General features: G+C 32.7%; 1 protein-coding gene across 5 annotated transcripts in view; it reads right to left on the reverse strand.

Annotated features, from left to right (window-relative positions):
* Positions 1 to 18,780, reverse strand: part of LOC140439587 (protein wings apart-like) — a 103,022-nt gene that overhangs the window by 3,555 nt on the left and 80,687 nt on the right. For 4 of the 5 annotated variants that reach the window (XM_072529594.1, XM_072529593.1, XM_072529595.1 and 1 more), the window contains 3 exons: positions 14,481 to 14,654; positions 14,088 to 14,278; positions 144 to 10,802 (listed from right to left, as the gene is read on the reverse strand). In XM_072529594.1, the coding sequence (XP_072385695.1) occupies positions 10,641 to 10,802; positions 14,088 to 14,278; positions 14,481 to 14,654 (527 nt within the window). In that variant the 3' untranslated portion in view covers positions 144 to 10,640. Of the gene's footprint in view, positions 1 to 143; positions 10,803 to 14,087; positions 14,279 to 14,480; positions 14,655 to 18,780 lie in introns of those variants that run through there. The other variant, XR_011950655.1, reaches the window with a different exon arrangement.

An 18,780-nucleotide genomic window follows, 5' to 3' on the forward strand; every position in this document is an offset into this window, starting at 1 on the left:
AAATTGTCAGAAAGGTACGCCACCGTTGCTTTTCGAGATATTTAAACGTTATTCTATTTTCGTCGTTTGCATTCGTTTATAGCTTCTTGCTTTACAAACGGATGATGAAACGATATTAAAATTTTTTTTTTATTGTTGTTCAAGTTGTTCAATTTGTTTTAAATCAAGAGATAAATATATGAGGAGGTAACATGCAAACAGTGTTAAGTCACACAAAAATCAAAGTTGAGTTAGATGTGCCAATGCATTGTTCTGTTGTAGCCAAAGTGGTTTATCCTATCTGATTGATGCAAAAAAAAAAAATTCCAATGATAAACCACCTATACATGCAAAACAACTTATTTCCACTGTAATGGTCCATGCAAACCAGCTTATTTCCAACCAACCAATAGAAGCGATGAAACTGTCACTCAACTCACCCAGTGAGTCTTGCAAGTTTGAGGTTATTTAAGGGTTTTGTATTAAAAGTTTTTGTGACTACTGTTTAAATTGTCAACGTATTTAGCAACAATTAGTAATTACGTTATTATTTAAAGGAGAATGAATGGTGCAGATGGAAGTATAAGTGTTGGGGAACGAAATAAAGGGACTAGAAAGAGAAGAGTTACACGAGGAAAAAGGAAAAGTGAAAAAATTACCAAGTACGCAGCTCCTAAAAGCCCTAATTTTTGTACAGTGTAAGCACAACAATAAACGTTTCGCGTGCGTAAAAATAAGGTCTAATTACATCAAAGCTTTCAAAGAAGAGTTTTTTAAAGATCCAGACAAGAAAAGAAAAGACAATATAATTGCCAGTTTGATTCATACAACACAAATCAAAAGACATAGACCTAGGCCGGTAAACAAAAACTAAAAGAAAAAACTTGGACCCGAGCGAAAGTACTCAATACAATACTTTGTCCAACTGTCTCTGATGCTAAAACTTCTGTATGTTTAAAATGTTTCGCACTGTTATTGGTGTTGGAGAAACTAGAATAAAAAACATAGCCAAAAAAGTCCATTTTGGGTTTGCCGTTGAAGACAGAAGAGGAGGTGACACTACCAAAAATAAGAACTATCTTAAAAAGGAAAGTGTTAAAGAGTACATAAAACAGTTCAGGGGAACTAAATCACATTATAACAGAAAGAAGTCCAAAATATTGTATCTGAGCAGTGAGTAAAGTATTAGTAAACTAAGTAAAATGTATATTGATCAGTGTGAAGAGGAGTTAAAACTGAAATGCAACATGTTTAGGAGGATACATGTTTAGAAGGCACCTCCGATACTTCCAGTACGTGCTGCCTTCTCAAAGAACAAATTAAAAGTGCACCAGCACGGTCTGATGAAAAGGCGCAGCTAATGGTTGAAAAGCGGATTCATTCAAGAAGAGCGGAGGCGTCTTATGAGTACATGAAAATAGATGTTCCACATTCTGTTAGCCTTTGTTTTGATCTTCAACAAATTCAGCCGCTACCGAAAAGTCCAATTAAAGAAGCTTATTACGCGAGACAAATTGGGTTTTATAACTTTTGTATTAAGTACTGATCTATAAAACTCAAAACCCCATGTGAGCAGACAGGAAAAGGCAGTGTGGAAATATCATCGGCTTTCTTTAACTATTTGACAGAAGCTGATTTTCAGGGCTGTTCTGTACTAAGGTTGTTTAGCGATCGTTGTGTTTCTCAAAATAAAAATCCTATTGTCCTGAGAACACTGATTTATTTTTGGAAACACACAAAACATCAATCCAAAATTTTTTATTGTATTTCAATGTACACAAAGGAAAGAAAAAAGTTGACACGGTTGAAATGGACTACCTAAGAAGAGCTTGCCGTATATCAAGAGTAGAACGTATACCTAATTCTGAAATTAGAAGAAAAACAGATAGAGTACATACAACTTCTGAAAGAATAGAAACTAGACAGTTAATATGGTATGGACACGTACAGAGGATGGACGACAACAGATGGCCAAAAAGAGCTATGGAATACAATCCAAGTAATAGAAGGAAACGAGGAAGACCAGCCAAGTCTTGGATACAAGGTGTTATGGAAACCATGAAAGACAGAGCCATTGATGAAGACACCTGGAGAGATAGAAAAAGATGGCGATCGAAATGCGGGAAGCGGCAGAAGCTGTAGGATCCCCGCTTATATATATATATATATATATATATATATATATATATATATATATATATATATATATATATATATATATATATATATATATATATATATATATATATATATATTTCAATGTACGCTTACATAGTTTTTTACCCACCGACCGTATTTTTGGAAGAGTAGAAAAGCAGTTGCGAAAAAAACCCATAATTTTAATTAAATAGGAATACCATGACATCTACAGTAGTATAGGCAAGATAAAAGCACTAGAAAAAGATTGGCCACTACTTGATACTAAGAAGCTTAGTGAATACTATAAGGACATCCAATCAATTAGTGAACTGAAGAGAATTGAAATACGTTACCAGACACAAGAACAAATCGAACACCTCCGAAAAAAGGGAAAAGGAAAGTCTTACAAAAAGATTGTGTTAGTAAGAGGCTTAAAAAATTACAAGTATGAAGGAGAATAGTCTTTTGTATTTTTGAGAAAAAAAAGGAAAAAGAATCTAAGACAAGTGATACTGGAAGAACTACCACTTTATCATGTGTTAACCAAATATGTTGACAAATTTTTGAAAAAAATTGGATTCTAGAGGACTGGCCTACTTCTGATCCAAGCCTTAGTTGGTACAATAGTTTGATTTTGGATGAACCCATTACAGCAGCTGCTGGTGAGGAGCTGAAAGAAATGTGTGACTGTCTCGACGATGAACGCTGTAACTTGCATATTAAAAAAAACTCTTTGTTGCATTAACTACCTATTGTGAAAATGTTTGTCACTTAGGTAATGCCTATATTATTGAAGTTAAATGTGTCGATAGCAATTAAAGTAAATTGTATACTCACGCTTAATCAAGCCATTAAGAGCGATGCTGGGAATATTTATATTCCACTATGCATCAACAATTTACCCATATAAATTACCATCTTTCTTGTACTCATTGCGTCGAGTAAGAACTCAAATTAAATCGAAACGCAACCATTTTCGTATATGCCTATATTATTTTGGAAAAATAAGTTTATTCAGAAAACTATTATTCCTTTACTTTATTGCTTTATTACTTCATTTACATGTAAATCAGCTTATGTGCACAACATTTTACATGCAAAATGCCAAAAAACCAATACTATTATATAACATTAATTAGAACTCATTATCATTTTCAGATCAAAGCTACAAGTTTTTCGCCCTCCCTGAAAAATTACTTATTTGTGACTTAAGTCTGTTTTAGACTATAACATAAAATGATATAAGAAAATGGTATAACAAAAACTTACATGAAATGATTGTGTACAATATTAATACAAGAAGTTTTGTGTATTACATTGTCACATTTTGGTATCAAAATATGTTATGTGATTCTGCGCATTAGATGCTAAAAAAGTCCTTTTTTAAATTATTATGTCGGTTTACATGTACTGTTAATCTCAATGTTCTTATTCTTCTTTTTGTTATTGTAACGTAACCTCATTTTCTTCAACAAAACCTAGTTTTTTACCCACATAAATACCTAGTTAGTTTTACCCACGTTTTACATTTGCTTTAACAAAGACACATATATTTATGATGGATAAGAAAATTCTCTCCTATTATCTGCTGCTTCCATTGCAACATTTCTTTTAATTCAGACAAGCAAGAAAAAAAACCGCCAACGAAATATGTGGTCTAGAGCTTGGCTTCAAAAAAAGACAGGAAGGTCGTGGGGTTTTAAGTATGTTGGAAACTGAATTAAAAGACAATGATTCTGAAAAATATAGATAATTTTTAAGAATGTGAGCCACAATTGAATGAACTTCTTCAAGAAGATATTACCAAACAGGATAGAACCTAACTGCTCATGCGTGTGTACTAATAATTGGTATGAAAATAGGACATGTTCTAATTTCTATAACATTTTTTGTTAACAGATTTTGTTTTCTGTTTTACATTATGACAAAACTTAGTATACCATTTTCTTATATCATTTTATGTTATAGTCTAAAACAGACTTTAAGCTTGTTTGCATTTTACCTCCTCATATAAGAAAACTTTTGTTTTGTATCGCAACAATAATTTTGCATGCTGAGCCATAAATATCATAATGGTACTAATTTTCCAAATTCAAGACACTACAAAGCCTGGAATTGTTGTTTCTAATTATGACGTAACGGCATAATTAAATAAAATTAAGCCTCCTATCCTAAGAGTTGTTTTAACTGTAATAAACTGTTTCTGGTCCTGCATACAAATCATCACTTTGATTTTTTGGATGTGAACAGGAGAAATTAGAAATCAACAACCTATAAAGCGAATTAAATGTCAGTTTTAACTTTAAATTATATAACAAAATTTAACAAAGAACAAACTAACTAACTCGCTTTACACGTGGTTTTATCTAATCTATAATATGCTATAGTTAGTTTAATAAAGATGTCAGAAGCAAAATCTTGGCTACATACCTAAATTTACTTTTTCCCCATTGGAACTGATTGATCTCTTGCTATCCATCGAATAGGTTTCTAATTACCAATACCTAGTAATGTCCGTTTTTTTAACCAACCATCTACATAATACTCTACTATCTAATCAAAAAGTACTTTAACTCATTTTGTGCCGTTTGACTGGAGTAATTACTTTTTTTTTTCAAAAAATTCGGTGACGCTCTATTCCAGAAATGTACGGAACAGATCTACCTCTTAAAATTGTGTGGCTATTATATGTATTCTTAAAATGTATATTTTTTCAATTCGTTTCAGTGAAATTGTACCGGATGTCCCAAGAAAATTCTGTTACAATTTATCAACAAACTAGTTTAAAATGATATATTATATTTACAACCTTAACTATAAACATGTCCTTAGAGATCTTTTATCTTTTAGTCAAAGCCAGTGGTTCGTGAAAAGTTCTTATTGACTTGAGCGTGCACCATTTTATTCAATAATGATATAATCAAATAAATATAAGCGACGATTATTACAAAAGTTACCCAAACTAAAATAGCGTCATGGAAGAAGATTCTTCAAGAACAAACTGCACTTTTCAGGTATATCCACAAAATATTGCCTTAGCTTGCTTATTTGACAACAGTTGTCAAACAATTGTCGACAGCTTTTTTGGCTCCAATGTTTGTAGAGATATTACATTTTAATACAGCAATGAATTGTAAAAATTCTACTTCGATCTATGCTTTTTATTTTTATGTTGATGTGGTATTGCAAGATATTGAAAAACCAAGATGTCACAGAGCTTTCGAACAACTTTATAATCTTTATTTTTCTTGAACCTATAACCTATAGTTTCGGAAGTAGTTTTAGCCTGAGACTAAGACTCAGAAACAAAATATTGTGTCAACAATCTACTGTATCTGCTTATTTCGCACCATGCCAATTTTATCTGTTGACACAAAGCAACATAATCCTTCAACGATCCCTCCTTAAATAAAAACCCTTACACATAAGGATAAGTTGTAGTTATTAAGAAATATATCAAGAAGAAGATTAATATATATATATATATATATATATATATATATATATATATATATATATATATAGGAGAAAATAAAGACATTTGGGCCAGTAAATTGGTAGCAATTAATTTGTAAATGATAAAGGTAAGCGTAAGAGCCATGATAGCATAAATAATATTTAATAAAAATGCATAAGTACGAAAGAAATAGTACGAATCGTAAGAAACATATGACTAAACTAAGATATATCCAAAAGACATATTGCCAACTAAAACAAAGTCTTCTAAACGTTAAGTTAAATAGATTTTGTATTATAATAAACTTAACTGAATAACTGAATAGTGTTTCAGTGTAGCAATATTGATACACTACACTATAAACAGTAATTTTTAGAGGATTTAAGGCCATTGAAAATTTTAGCACCTTATAATAATTAAAATACATAATAAATTCACATATTTTATAGCAAATAAAATGCTAGAACTGGTCAGCAAAAAATCGCAATTCCTGAGTTATTTTCATTATTACAACAATTAATAAATGTTTAATGATTATAACAAGCATTTTAAAGGCGCTATGTACGTTATCTGGCTAGCACACATGAGTTAAGTATAATTTTAAATTAAAGAGCCGGAGTTCATGTTAAAAAATTATTAATAAATAATGTAATTTATTATCATCTTGTCAGGCAAAATTGAATTTAACTCACAGTTATGCCAATTACGACCCTTTATTCTACTAAATCGACACATTTCAACATCTCCACATATCGACGACATAGAAGATATTCATATTAATATAGACACTTTTGATTCGCTTGTTTCAGTTTTTTATTTAATATGTTTACTAACAATTAGTAGATTTATCTTGTATTTTAAACATAAAAGTGTTTTTTAACCTTTTCTCCTGGACTAAAGTTCTAATTGGCGCAGTTATTAGGATGCGTACGGACCGAAAAATATTTTTCCAGATCGAGTGAAAAATAAATTTTTCGATTTTGGCGTTCAAACGTCAAATGCGTATATACATCGAACCTACGCGCTTCAGTACTTTTATACTGCATTCCTGAGATTACATAATTAAGAGAAGGGAACACGGTACTCCTCGCTAAGTTGTAGTTCCAAAGTTCCTTTTGCATTTCCTTTGCTTAGTGAAGTGACATATATTTCTTCATATTATTACTTTATATGACAATGCTTTTTATTATTTAGACTATTTGACAGATAACTGGGGAAATTAGTACAATGGTTTGTAGACAGACGTGACTGCCTTAAGTAAACGAGAATAAAACCATTATATAATGAAAGTATATAACACATTAAGATTAATTTTTTAATTATCAACGTTTATCTGAACAGTGTAATAATAATTTTCAAGAAGTTACTTTCATTTTAAACAACGAAATTCTTTTAATCGGTCTATGAATTCTAGAAAATCCTAATTCTATGTACAAAATCAAAATCAGGGTTAACAAAACAATATACATTAAATTCTAGAGCAAACCTCCCTGGTTAACCAGTCAATCTACAAAGTACACCACAAGGTAATGTATTCAGACCAAATATAATCCTCAATAATAAATTGTAGACTGCAACCAATATTCCATATTCCAATAGACCAAATTCAAATATATTTAATAATGATAGAAGAAATGTCTTAATCAGTAAGGGCCAAAACCCAAATGTTGTATTTTACGAGATACTCTTATAAACAATTCAATGGTGGGCCGCAACAATGTTGTAAGCGACAGATTGGGTCAAAGTGAGGTTTTAATGCAATATTTTATATCCAAAGACCAATGCGAGCATCTTTCAATCTGGCTCAGAACATCTTGCCTTCCCTGAGTTTTTCGTACCGCAATGTTGGTATCCGTGCAAAAACGTTGTATGTACGTCACTGTCAAACTACTATCACTGTAAAAATGGAGGTTAACGTGTCGCTGTCTACCCTTTTGCACATAAATAGAGGGAAAAAACGCAAAATCAATATTAACCAGTGGAAGAGAAACATCCGTAAGCGTCAGAGAAATGCAGGTGAAGCATATGTATCTGTTAGAAACGAGAATGTACCAGCAAATACCCCGTCCACATGAGGTGAGTGCAACAATGTTGTATATATTGTTAGGAAGCACATTTTATGTAGCCTTATCATTGTCGTTAGCTTTGTTATGATCTGTGCTCGTCCGTAATGAGTGTATGATTTGAAATTCGGCATCCTTCGATAATTTCGATAACTTCAAATAAGTATTTTTATATTTTAGGAGCGACTATGTAAGTGCAAATCTGTTTGCGAGACTGCTACAATTTAAGGCCAGTTTGCACATCTCTTTACAACATTTCATAGGCTGGATTATAATGCACACACTGCGCACCTGGCCAGATGTATGGAACTTCAAGGGCCATAACGTAGACGAACTCCAGAAGACATCTCCAGACGACAATGTACTGTACGATACCACATCCAGATTGGACTGAAGAAATTACCAGTGTGCCAAAAAACTATATGTCAAGCATTTGGAATAACATCTCGAAGAATCCAACACATTCAGCAGAAGATAAAAACAGATATGCCGCTACGTGATCACCGTGGTAAACACAATAATAGGTATAATAAAATCAACGAAACCTACAAAGAACGTATAAGAGAACACATAAAGTCGTTTCCGCATCAAGAAAACCATTATAGTCGCGCTGCCTCTACGAAGAACTGCCTTCCTGCTGAATTAAACTTGAAAAAAATGTACAAACTGTGTTGTGAAAAGTATCCGCAATGCAATGTTTCCCGGTGCACTTACACTGACATATTTCAATCAGACTTTAATCTGCGCTTTGGTCTCCCTAGCTCAGATACGTGTACGTGATAAAATGTATATCAAACTTGTGGTTACTCCAGACGGTCCAGAAAGAAATGATATTCTTGTTGACAGTGAACTCCACCATGCACGTGCGGGGGCTGGATACAAAGCATTGAAGTTGGATGCTGAAAAGGCTAATACAAAACTCGTCGTACTCTTCACTGATCTTCAGCAAGTGTTGTACTGTCCAACATTGACATTCTTCAGTGTTCTACCAACGTCAGTATGCCACTTACAACTATTATATTCACGATGCAGGTTCAGACGATGCCACTATGATGCTGTGGCATGAATCTATTGGTAATCGTAGTTCTACAGATATCGCTTCAGCTTTCCTGTGTTACATAAAACTTAACTTTCGTCCGTTGAACTCAGGAGAAATAAAAAAAAACTCATAGTCTGGTCTGACCGATGCGTCGGCCAGAATAATAACTGGATAATGCTGTCCATGTTCCGTTTGCTGATTGTGAATAGATATTTCACTCAAGTAGAACAAAAGTTCTTAACTAGCGGTCATAGCTTCTTAACTTGCGACCGTGACTTCTCGCTCATAGAAAGAAAAAAAGAGCATTGGTGAATGTACCCTTCGACTGGGTGGCAGTGATTGCCAACTCACGTCCCAGAAAGCCCTTCAATGTGTACTACATGGAGCAAAAAGACTTCAAAGACTTTTCAGCATGTGAGAACTACTTATGGAAATATCCCAAATGTAAGATCACTGAGTACCGTTGGTTCAAATTCGACAGCGATGATCCTACGAGAATAATGGCTAGAACTTCTCACAACGCCATGCAACCTTGGCAAACATTCTCACTTGTGAATAAAAAATGGGATGCACAAGCCATCAGAGCATTCAACTACCAAATTGATGCGTTGCCGAATGTGTATCACGGGCCTATAAAAATAAAAGAAGAAAAACGCAAAAATCTACTGGATATGTGCCAGTACCTGAAACCCGAATACCCAGAGTTAAATGAAAAATTAGAATAAGATGGAACACTATTTTTAAGTTTAAATTTAAGGAGCATTAAACTGTGTACTTAGCAGATAAAACATATTAATAAACATTTTGAATGGATTATAGTTTATTATTAATATTAGATACTTTTTTTCAAACCCTAAATAAGCCAAAACATCGCATAGTAATCAGGTGCAACACTGTTATATAGCCAGTATATACAACATTGTTGTTGGGATATTTTTTTGAAATAATTGTTTTCTGCTTACTCTGTGTAAACCTGCATAATTTGTTTACACATCTATAACTTTATCTTGTTGTTAAGTGAAATTGATTTTTTTTTTCAGTGCTTATTTTCATAAATAACTTGTCAATATGTTTTTTTCATCTCTTGCATAATCCCAGTTCCATTCAATTATCAAAGAGGAAATCCAGGACAACTACAAAGAAATATATGAAAAAGATTTTGGAAAATTCACTTATGACGTACAATAAAATGGAACTCAAGAAGACCAAAATTTTCTTATGTCATATTGAAGTAGACGATCCAAAATTAAAATTGTTAATCGATACCAGTAATTCCAAGTCTCTACTACTTCTAAGGATTCCTGAAAAATATGATCCTTGTTGCATCAACCAGCAAACTATTGATTTTAATATCTAATGGTTTAAAAGAAACCATTAGATACCAAGCCAATATATCCAGAATTTAATAGTGCTTTACAGTTTTACATAATTTAGCTAATCCATAACATTTTATTTGCTGTAAAATATAGCAGTTATTATATATTTTAACGAACGTAAGCTTCTAAAAATGTTAACCTCATTAAATTAATTGGGTAAATCGATCGGATATTTTAGATAGCAAATTTTTAATGTGCACCGGGAAGTTATATCGTGGAGTTATGAGAATTTTTTGTAAGTTTGAAATTTGAGAGTGTTTTGAAAAAACCCTCAAATTTCATTATAAATACATCAAACTTCAAATCTGTCGGAAAACGTCAAAACTAAAAACATGAATAAAATGGCACACGCTCATTCTAAATATTACCGGGAAGTAAAAACCGTGTGAAGTTTTATCAAAAATTTCTAGCAAAGTTAAAATTTGTACAAGACAACTATAATCCGTAGAAATATATTATTTCTTTGTGTCACTTCTACGGTACTCTAATATAACACATTTTCGCACGTTTGAGACAACCGGTGGTACTTACACCATCATCAAATCCATTTTCACGATGAGTTATTTTCAATTAGTAATTAACAGATTCTACGACGTTAACCTATAACTCAAATCCATACCAATGGATTCGTAAAAGGCGGGAGGATTTTCGGGGGCAGTCGACTCGACTGGCGGGGGTTTATCACACTCTTCCAGGAATTTTATCACTTTTTCCGTGGCTTTGATCGCACAGACGCTCGAAGCCTCCGTCTGAAAAGTAAAAACAATGATAATTAACAATTTTTCAGGGTTTATTTAATGATTTCAGACAAACAAACACACATACATAAAGATGTCAATATATCAATTAATATAAGATTGCCATTAGCCGATTATTCTTCACACTAACCAAATACATGAACTTATTGACTTGTTTTTGTTTCCTTGGGATGCTTTTCTCTTTCTAATTATGTATTACAAATCAATGTGCAATTTATAATGTATACAGGGTGTTTCTTTAAGATTTGTCCATATAGTAACTGGAGCAACCTTAGCGCAAAATACGAAGATTTAACCTAAAACACTTAAATGAAATATTCCTCCTTACCGAGATACAGAGTATTTTATTACAAATATTTTAAAATGATTTTATCACAATCTACTACAGTGTCAGTTCGGCATGTTTTTTGATTCTTCGTTACTTTTTACGTAAATATCATTCTTTCGTCTCCACGCGATAGAGTAAGTAGTTTTCATGTTATTTGCATCTAAAGATAATGTTTAAAATACATAATCTTATTTTTGCTTATTTCACATAAGTGCTTTAATAGTTTACCCAAGTTGCTGATAATTTTTGTTAATTCTAACAGTAAATTTTCATGAATCTTTAATAGTAATTATATTTTTTCAACTCTTCATCATCATCATCATCAATGGCGCTACAATTCTTCGTGAGTCTTTGCCGCGTTTACTATCGACTTCCATGTTTGTCGGTCCTGTTCCAGTAATTCCCATTGTCGCACTCCCATTTTCTCTAGATCTTCTTTGACTGCATCTTTCCACCTTTTTCTATGCCGCCCTACAGACCTTCTTCCCTCTGGCCTTTCCCAGAACACATTGCTTATAAGGCGATTGTCGTTACTGCGTATCACATGCCCTGCCCATCTGAGTCTATTGGCCTTTATATATCTGACTAGATTTTCTTTTCCGAATAGAGACTCTAGCTCGTTATTGTATCTGCCCCTCCATTCGTTTGTCGCGCTGTCTCTGCAAGGGCCATATATCATTCGAAGAATTTTACGTTCCCACACCAGCAATTTATTTATTTCTCTTTTTGTTAGCGTCCATGTTTCGCTTTCATACGCGACTGCTGGTCGTATTATGGTCTTATATATCCGGAGTTTTGTACCTCGTGAAAGAAGTTTTGACTTCATTACATATTGCATTGCAAAGAAAGATCTGTTTCCTGCCATTATTTTCGTTTCAACTTCTCGCTCTAATTTGTTGTCATTTGTGATTGTTGCTCCTAGATATTTAAATTCTTTAACCACTTCGAAGTTGTGATTATTTATAGTAATGTTTTGCCTTATTCGCCGTCGTTCTTGTTTTGAGACGACCATGTATTTTGTTTTGTCTTTTTACCATGTATTTATTTTTAGACCGATGTTTAATGCAGCTTCTTCAAAGCTCGAGAAAATATCCTCAATTTCTAATGTTGATTGTGCTACTACGTCTACGTCATCGGGAATGTTCCCCCTGAATTCGAACTCTACATTCAACTTTTTCAAGAGTTAGTTTTGTTAAATTTACCAACTGATTTGGTATTCCTAGCTCTTTCATTGCTTTGAACATTTCTCTTCTATTCACAGAGTCGCAGGCTACTTTGTAGTCTATAAATATGTGATGAGTATCAATGCCATATTCCAGTGTTTTTGTCAAAATTTGTTTCAGGGTTGCAATCTGATGAATTGTAGGTTTACCACCTCTGAAACCAGCCTGGTATTTTCCTACTATCCGCTCTGTATATGGCGCTATACGGTAATATAGTACTGTGGAAAATATTTTAGAAAACGCTGCATTTAGAAACGTAATTCCTCTGTGGTTAGAGCATTCTACTGTATTGTATTAAAAAAATAATAACTCCGCCAGGAGTAATTGACGCAAAGTAACCATCTAATGAAATATATGATTTTATCGATGTTGTTACTGGCATTTCTTTTAAGTATATGCCCTGTTTAATTTGGCAGAATTTGTGCAGTCGTCCATTAAAAGGTGCTAGTTAATAAATCCACATCGCGCCAATCAGAATACCAGAGAGCGTTGATACAACAAATTGTAAAACAGTTTCTCTCTATCGGTTATATTATGTAATCAGATTCCCAATAAAACCGGAATATTTTCGAATACGTGTTTGAGCAAGCCAAAATATAAAAATGTTTTATCTTAACATTTAGTCACTGGTTTGTGCTTGGATATTTTATGGGAAATGTTTGAATATTTCTTATCTATTATTGAATCAATTAGGCATTCTTATCAGGTAAAGGGTATGTTTTACTTGACCTGGTAGAGTTTATGTATGTCTTATTAATGAGAATATAGTCAATTTTATTGATATTATTTTGTCTTAATAAAAAAGAGACAGTCCTTTTCTCTCGATTCGAGTTCGCAGTCCGAGGTTTCCATACATTCCACTTCACATCGTTTTCCAATTTTTGCATTCCGATCTACCATGACTATTATGATGACTTTATATTTGGGCACCTCTAATTCTTGTTCCAGTTCATCATAGAACTGTTTTATATACGTATAGTTTTATCTGATATAGTTAGACATTTATATTTAAAACCGGTTACATTTTTGAAGGTTTCATAATTCCATATTGGTTTTGAAGTACAATAATAATGTTTTTTAATTGGACCAATTACTAGTTCGCTTGAATAGGAACATCTAGCTTCACTTAGTCCCAATAATATATTGTATTTCCTGCAGTCCCTGAATTTCTTAGATGGTATTATGCACTTTTTCTGGATGTACTTACTATTCTATACTTACCATTCCATCTAAACCTCACATTCAACATATTTTTAATTAAAATTGTGTTAAAATTCCACTTGCCGGGTTTTCCATTTCCAAACTACTTGTTTGTCTTCGAGACATTATTAGTGAGCATTTCAAGCAGATTTCGCTTATTAAAGCACAGAGTAAGATCTTTATAATTTTATCTCGGTATAATCGTAAAAAATATAAGTTGTTTGTTTGAAAAAATGAGTGGAGTACAGAACAAAACAATTGGAAACGATAAAAAAGAGCAGATTATCAAATAAGGCTTTGAACGGGATATTTCTTAGCAAAAAGAAAAATAAATAAGAGCATACAAAGTTAGAGAGCCAGAGAAAGATATAGTAATGGATGAAACAATTTAAAAACTATTTAAAAAGTAATAAATAAATAAATAAATTTATCTGATACTCTACAGATACCTATAAAAATGTTAACTATTTTTGATTAAACAACATTAAAAACAGTGATTAGATAACTACAAAAATTAATACTTACCGAAGCCGTTAAATTCATGAAATTAAAGAACTTCTTGAGCAACTCTACCATATCGGCGAAGTTATTTCCTTTCAGGAATTGTCTAACAAACTGCTGCCATTCGAGATTGTCTGTGATGAGGAAACCAACAAGCATGACAATGTACGAAGCGAGGAATGTAAATTCCATATGGGTTCCAGCCTTCTGCAATACTAAAAAACAACAAAATAGATAATAGTGTTCGAAACTAAACTTGAAACAAATTTTATTTTAAATTAAGTCTGAAAAATGTTATTGTGACGAAATTCAGTTTAATTGAAATTAAATCATCAATTTAGAGGTAAACAATTTACATTTCTGTATCCAATGAAAAGGCCTTGTATGACAATATAATGTAAATACTTTTTTACTTACATTTCGCGACAGTCTCTTCAATGAATTCTTCATTCGATTTTGGTGTCGATTTTGGCGGGTCTTCGCCATCTTTCTCTCCGTCTAAAATAGCGTTCGTCTTGTTTTCCGCTACCATAGCACAACCTTCCCAATGATAGAACTGGGCTATTAAGGCTTCCACCGCACTCTCTTCACCTAAAAATATAATCGTTTGTGAGTAGATTCAAAACAAGGAATATATTTTCGATCACGACGCAAGCTAAGAATTAACAAACAATGTACAATAAAACAACGTTATACAACTGTGTTGGTTGGTTTAAACCCAATTTTGTAAAAATTTAGAAACAGCTTGCTTGAAGTAAGATATTTATAACAAATTTTATTTCTATAAAACAGTCATGACAAATCAAGATGACCTCAAATTTACAAAACAATAATTGAAGACCTGAAATGCTACTCGATCTAAGTGCCATATTTACCAATTTCATTTTATTCCTACAAAATGATCTATGTCCTGACGCCAATGCACTGCTGAAAGATCTAAGTGCCTAACCCCCTCCAAACGGTTTAAATAAATTCCAACGGAATGCGCTGTGCGCAAGTCCCACAGCAATGGAAGTGCTAGTTGATCTATGTGCCAGATGTTGATGTACATCAGAGCGTTTCACCACGGTTAGTAATTGTTTACATGTTTAAAAGTAGAGCCTTTTGTGATGAATCTGAAATTAGTAGGAACTTCAGGAAGAAACAGAAAACCGCCAGATTAAGTGGTAAATCATATGTTACCCTAAACAAAAAGAAAGAAATCCCAGCAAAGCCACTGTCGTGTGAAGAGGTTAGTATAATATTTATTTACAAAATTTTGTAATTTAGGTCATTCTGCTGTTTATGTACATGTGTGATTGTTGATAACAGTTTTATTTATCTTAACAGTTTCCTATTAGAATCTAATGAATAGGTTTAAGCTACCGGTATCACTATTCGCTCCACATTTTACACATTACCATACAAAACATATAACCTAACTCATTTCTTTTTTTTTCAGGTAATTTGCAAATGTAAAAACAGATGCAATCAAGTTTCATTTGAAATGAAGAGGAAACTGTTTAAGTCTACCACCAACTTGGATTGAATGACCAAGGTTCTTATTTGATGGGTTTGATAGACATTTTTCCTATTACCAGACGGCGACACGGTTCTTACGATGAGCCAGAAAGCAGCCGAAGGCAAAGCACTCTAAGTTACAGGGTACCTGATGGGGAAGGGGAGTTCCTTAAAGTATGTAAAAAAACTTTTTTAAATATTTTTGGAGTTTCACCTCAAAAAATCTCACGTATTTTGAAGAAAAAAAGTGGTGACGTGGTTTTTAAAGATAATCGTGGTGGCCCCACTACATTTAAATTTACGGAGCATGACAGGAAACAGATTCAAAACCACATTATTTCTTTGCCCCGAGAAGAGAGTCACTAAGGCCGTTCAAAGTCCCGACATGAGTACTTAAGCTCCGAATTGGACATGACTAGGCTTTTCGCTGCTTTTAAACAGAAATGTCCAGATAGTGTTGTAAGTGCCAAATTCTATCGAAAAGTATTTTTAAAAGACTTCCCAAATTTATCGTTCAAAAGACCAAGGGTAGACACTTGTAAAACGTGCGACTATCTTCATATTAAACCAAAAACAAAGATGTCGCTGCAGCAAAAAAAGCCAAGACAGAGCTAGAACTACATCATAGAAAAAGTGAAAAAGCCCTAAGTACATTAAAAAAAGATGCACCTGACAACACAATGCCTAATAGTGGAGTGTGTTGTGTAGTGATTGACCTTCAAAAGGCATTTTCTCTTCGAAAACTTACACATAGCGATATGTATTATTTAAGGCAATTATCTTGCTACAATTTTAATATTCATATTACCGATACCAATGATGGTATTATGAGTGTATGTCATGAGGGCCAATCAGGGAGAGGATAGAGTCAGATGGCTTCCTGTATATTGCAAGCCTTAAATACAGGTATGTTGCTGGCTTACAAGAAAAAACTTGTTGTATGGAGTGACAACTGCGGTGGTCAAGTCAAAAACCGTATGTTGGTTTTCTTGTACATTTACATAGTATCTTTGGGCCTATTTGAGTCTGTAGAGCATAAGTTCTTGGTACCTGGTCACAGCTTTTCTGCAGCAGACCGGAACTTCGCAGTTATAAAAAAGAGATCTAAGGTAGCAAAAATGCAAACTGTTAAAGATGTAGAAAACGTAATTAGATCAGCCAGACCATCAAGACCATTCCGAGTGCTAAGCATGGATAGATTTTTTAACTTTGACGAAGCATCTGCAATGTGTATCAACACTAAAGATTTAATGATATTCAAAATGTCGTATTTCAAGATTGATAAAAACGAACCTGGCTACGTACTTACCAAGAAAAACTTCAGCGAACTGTATAGATTTGACAAAAAATACTACGTCCTCAAGAAAAATATTTCTATTGAATACATAGCTTCTATGGAGCTTACTACTCTACCAACAAAGGTCCCACTAGCAGAAAACAAAAAAAAAAGACTTAGGAAGCATGTTACGTTTCATTGATAAAGAAAACAGAGATTTCTACTATGAAATACTCTGTGATGTCTCTTAAATATTTAGAAAGTAAAACATACCAATGGACTTAGATCTCTTAGAAGTGAAACCTATCAATGGACTTAGATCTGTTTGAAAAAGTATATGGTTAACATGAGTTTGCTCTTTTTCGTTTTTGTAAAACTGTACAAAAATTACAAAACCATCTATTTACATTAACTTGTTTGATTAAAACCACTTTTTGTAAATAAAATTGTATTCTCTTGAAATCTGTACAGTTTTTTTACTTTTCCCAATAATTTTACATTTGGCACTTATATCTATTAGCTCTTCAGGACTTCAATTGAGCAAGTAAGTAAAGTAAATTAGACTGAAGTAAAAAATAGTAAGAAAATATGGCTTAAAAGCTTTCTTATAAACCTAAGAATATCCTTGGATAAAAAAAATCCTTTAGATAAACGAAATCTAAATATTTCACGGTCAGAATCAGATTTATAAATAATTTGTCTTCCACGTTTAGACCTTGTCTTGTTTGGAAGATCCGTTTGTGGGTTCTTCTTCGACACGTTTCGCTACAATTATATTTAACTTCTTTAGTAGAACGACGGCATGATGGTCACGGCAACTCAGGTACTCAATGTGTCCATAGGAGAAAGCCAACTGCCGGGGGCATTTAAGCAGAGTAAATAAATTAAGTATTCAACGCATTCGGAGATGAAACCTGAGCCCGCTGGAGTCACTCTGCAAAGTTTCTCATGGAGCTGGTCGGTGGGATCATCGACTATGGACTACCTAATCTCTGATGCCACCATGTGCAGGGTTTAGAAAACCTTTCCAAACATTTCTAATTTCTGTATATTTGTCCCATATGAAGTTGAAAATATTGGTTTTTTTAATTGTTTAAACAGTATATAAGGATTTTTGGTTACGAACATTCATTCTGTGCGATTGGTATTATTTGTTGTTGTGAATTTATGAGGTAAGAATATCAAAATATTAAGATATTTACTCTCAATTTTAAGGTTATATTATTGTTTGATTAAAACTTTAATTATTTTTTACTATATTTCAAGGTATTTTGCTGTTGTTTTTATCGCGGTTATTTCAAAATTAATCAACAAATCATTGAATTTATTTACGAAGTTGAAAAATATTTATTCTTTTTTAGGTGCTAGTGATTTTATCTTGTAAAAGACTAAATATATTCGTTTTCTCGTAGATTAAGTAGTTAATAGTAGTTTTGTTGTCATTACTGAAAAATTCATCAGCATATCAAAATCAAAATATCTTCAACACATGTTTTGCTAGCCACTATATGCTCAGATCTAAAAAAAAATAAACTCAAAAACTATTACAACATTAAAAAGAATTTTTTTTTAACACTCACTATGACAATTTGATAGAAAGGTTTCCACAGAATGTTATATTAAAACTAAAAGTCCTTATTCACTACTTAAACTACAAAAAAACGAATATCTTTAGTCTTTTACAGGATAAAATCACTGGCAACAAAAAAATTCAACTTTAATTTAAATATTTTTTAACTTCGTAAATAAATTCAATGATTTATATTGAAATAACCCTGATAAAAACACCTTGAAATACCTTGAAATAAAGTAAAAAACAATAATTAAACTTATCTTATTATTTAACTTATATTAAATTAATCAAACAATAACATAACCTTAAAACATGAACATTAAGAGAGTAAATATCTTAATAATTTGATATTCAAACCTCACAAATTC

Source organism: Diabrotica undecimpunctata, chromosome 4 (assembly GCF_040954645.1).
Source record: "Diabrotica undecimpunctata isolate CICGRU chromosome 4, icDiaUnde3, whole genome shotgun sequence".
Taxonomy (NCBI): domain Eukaryota; kingdom Metazoa; phylum Arthropoda; class Insecta; order Coleoptera; family Chrysomelidae; genus Diabrotica; species Diabrotica undecimpunctata.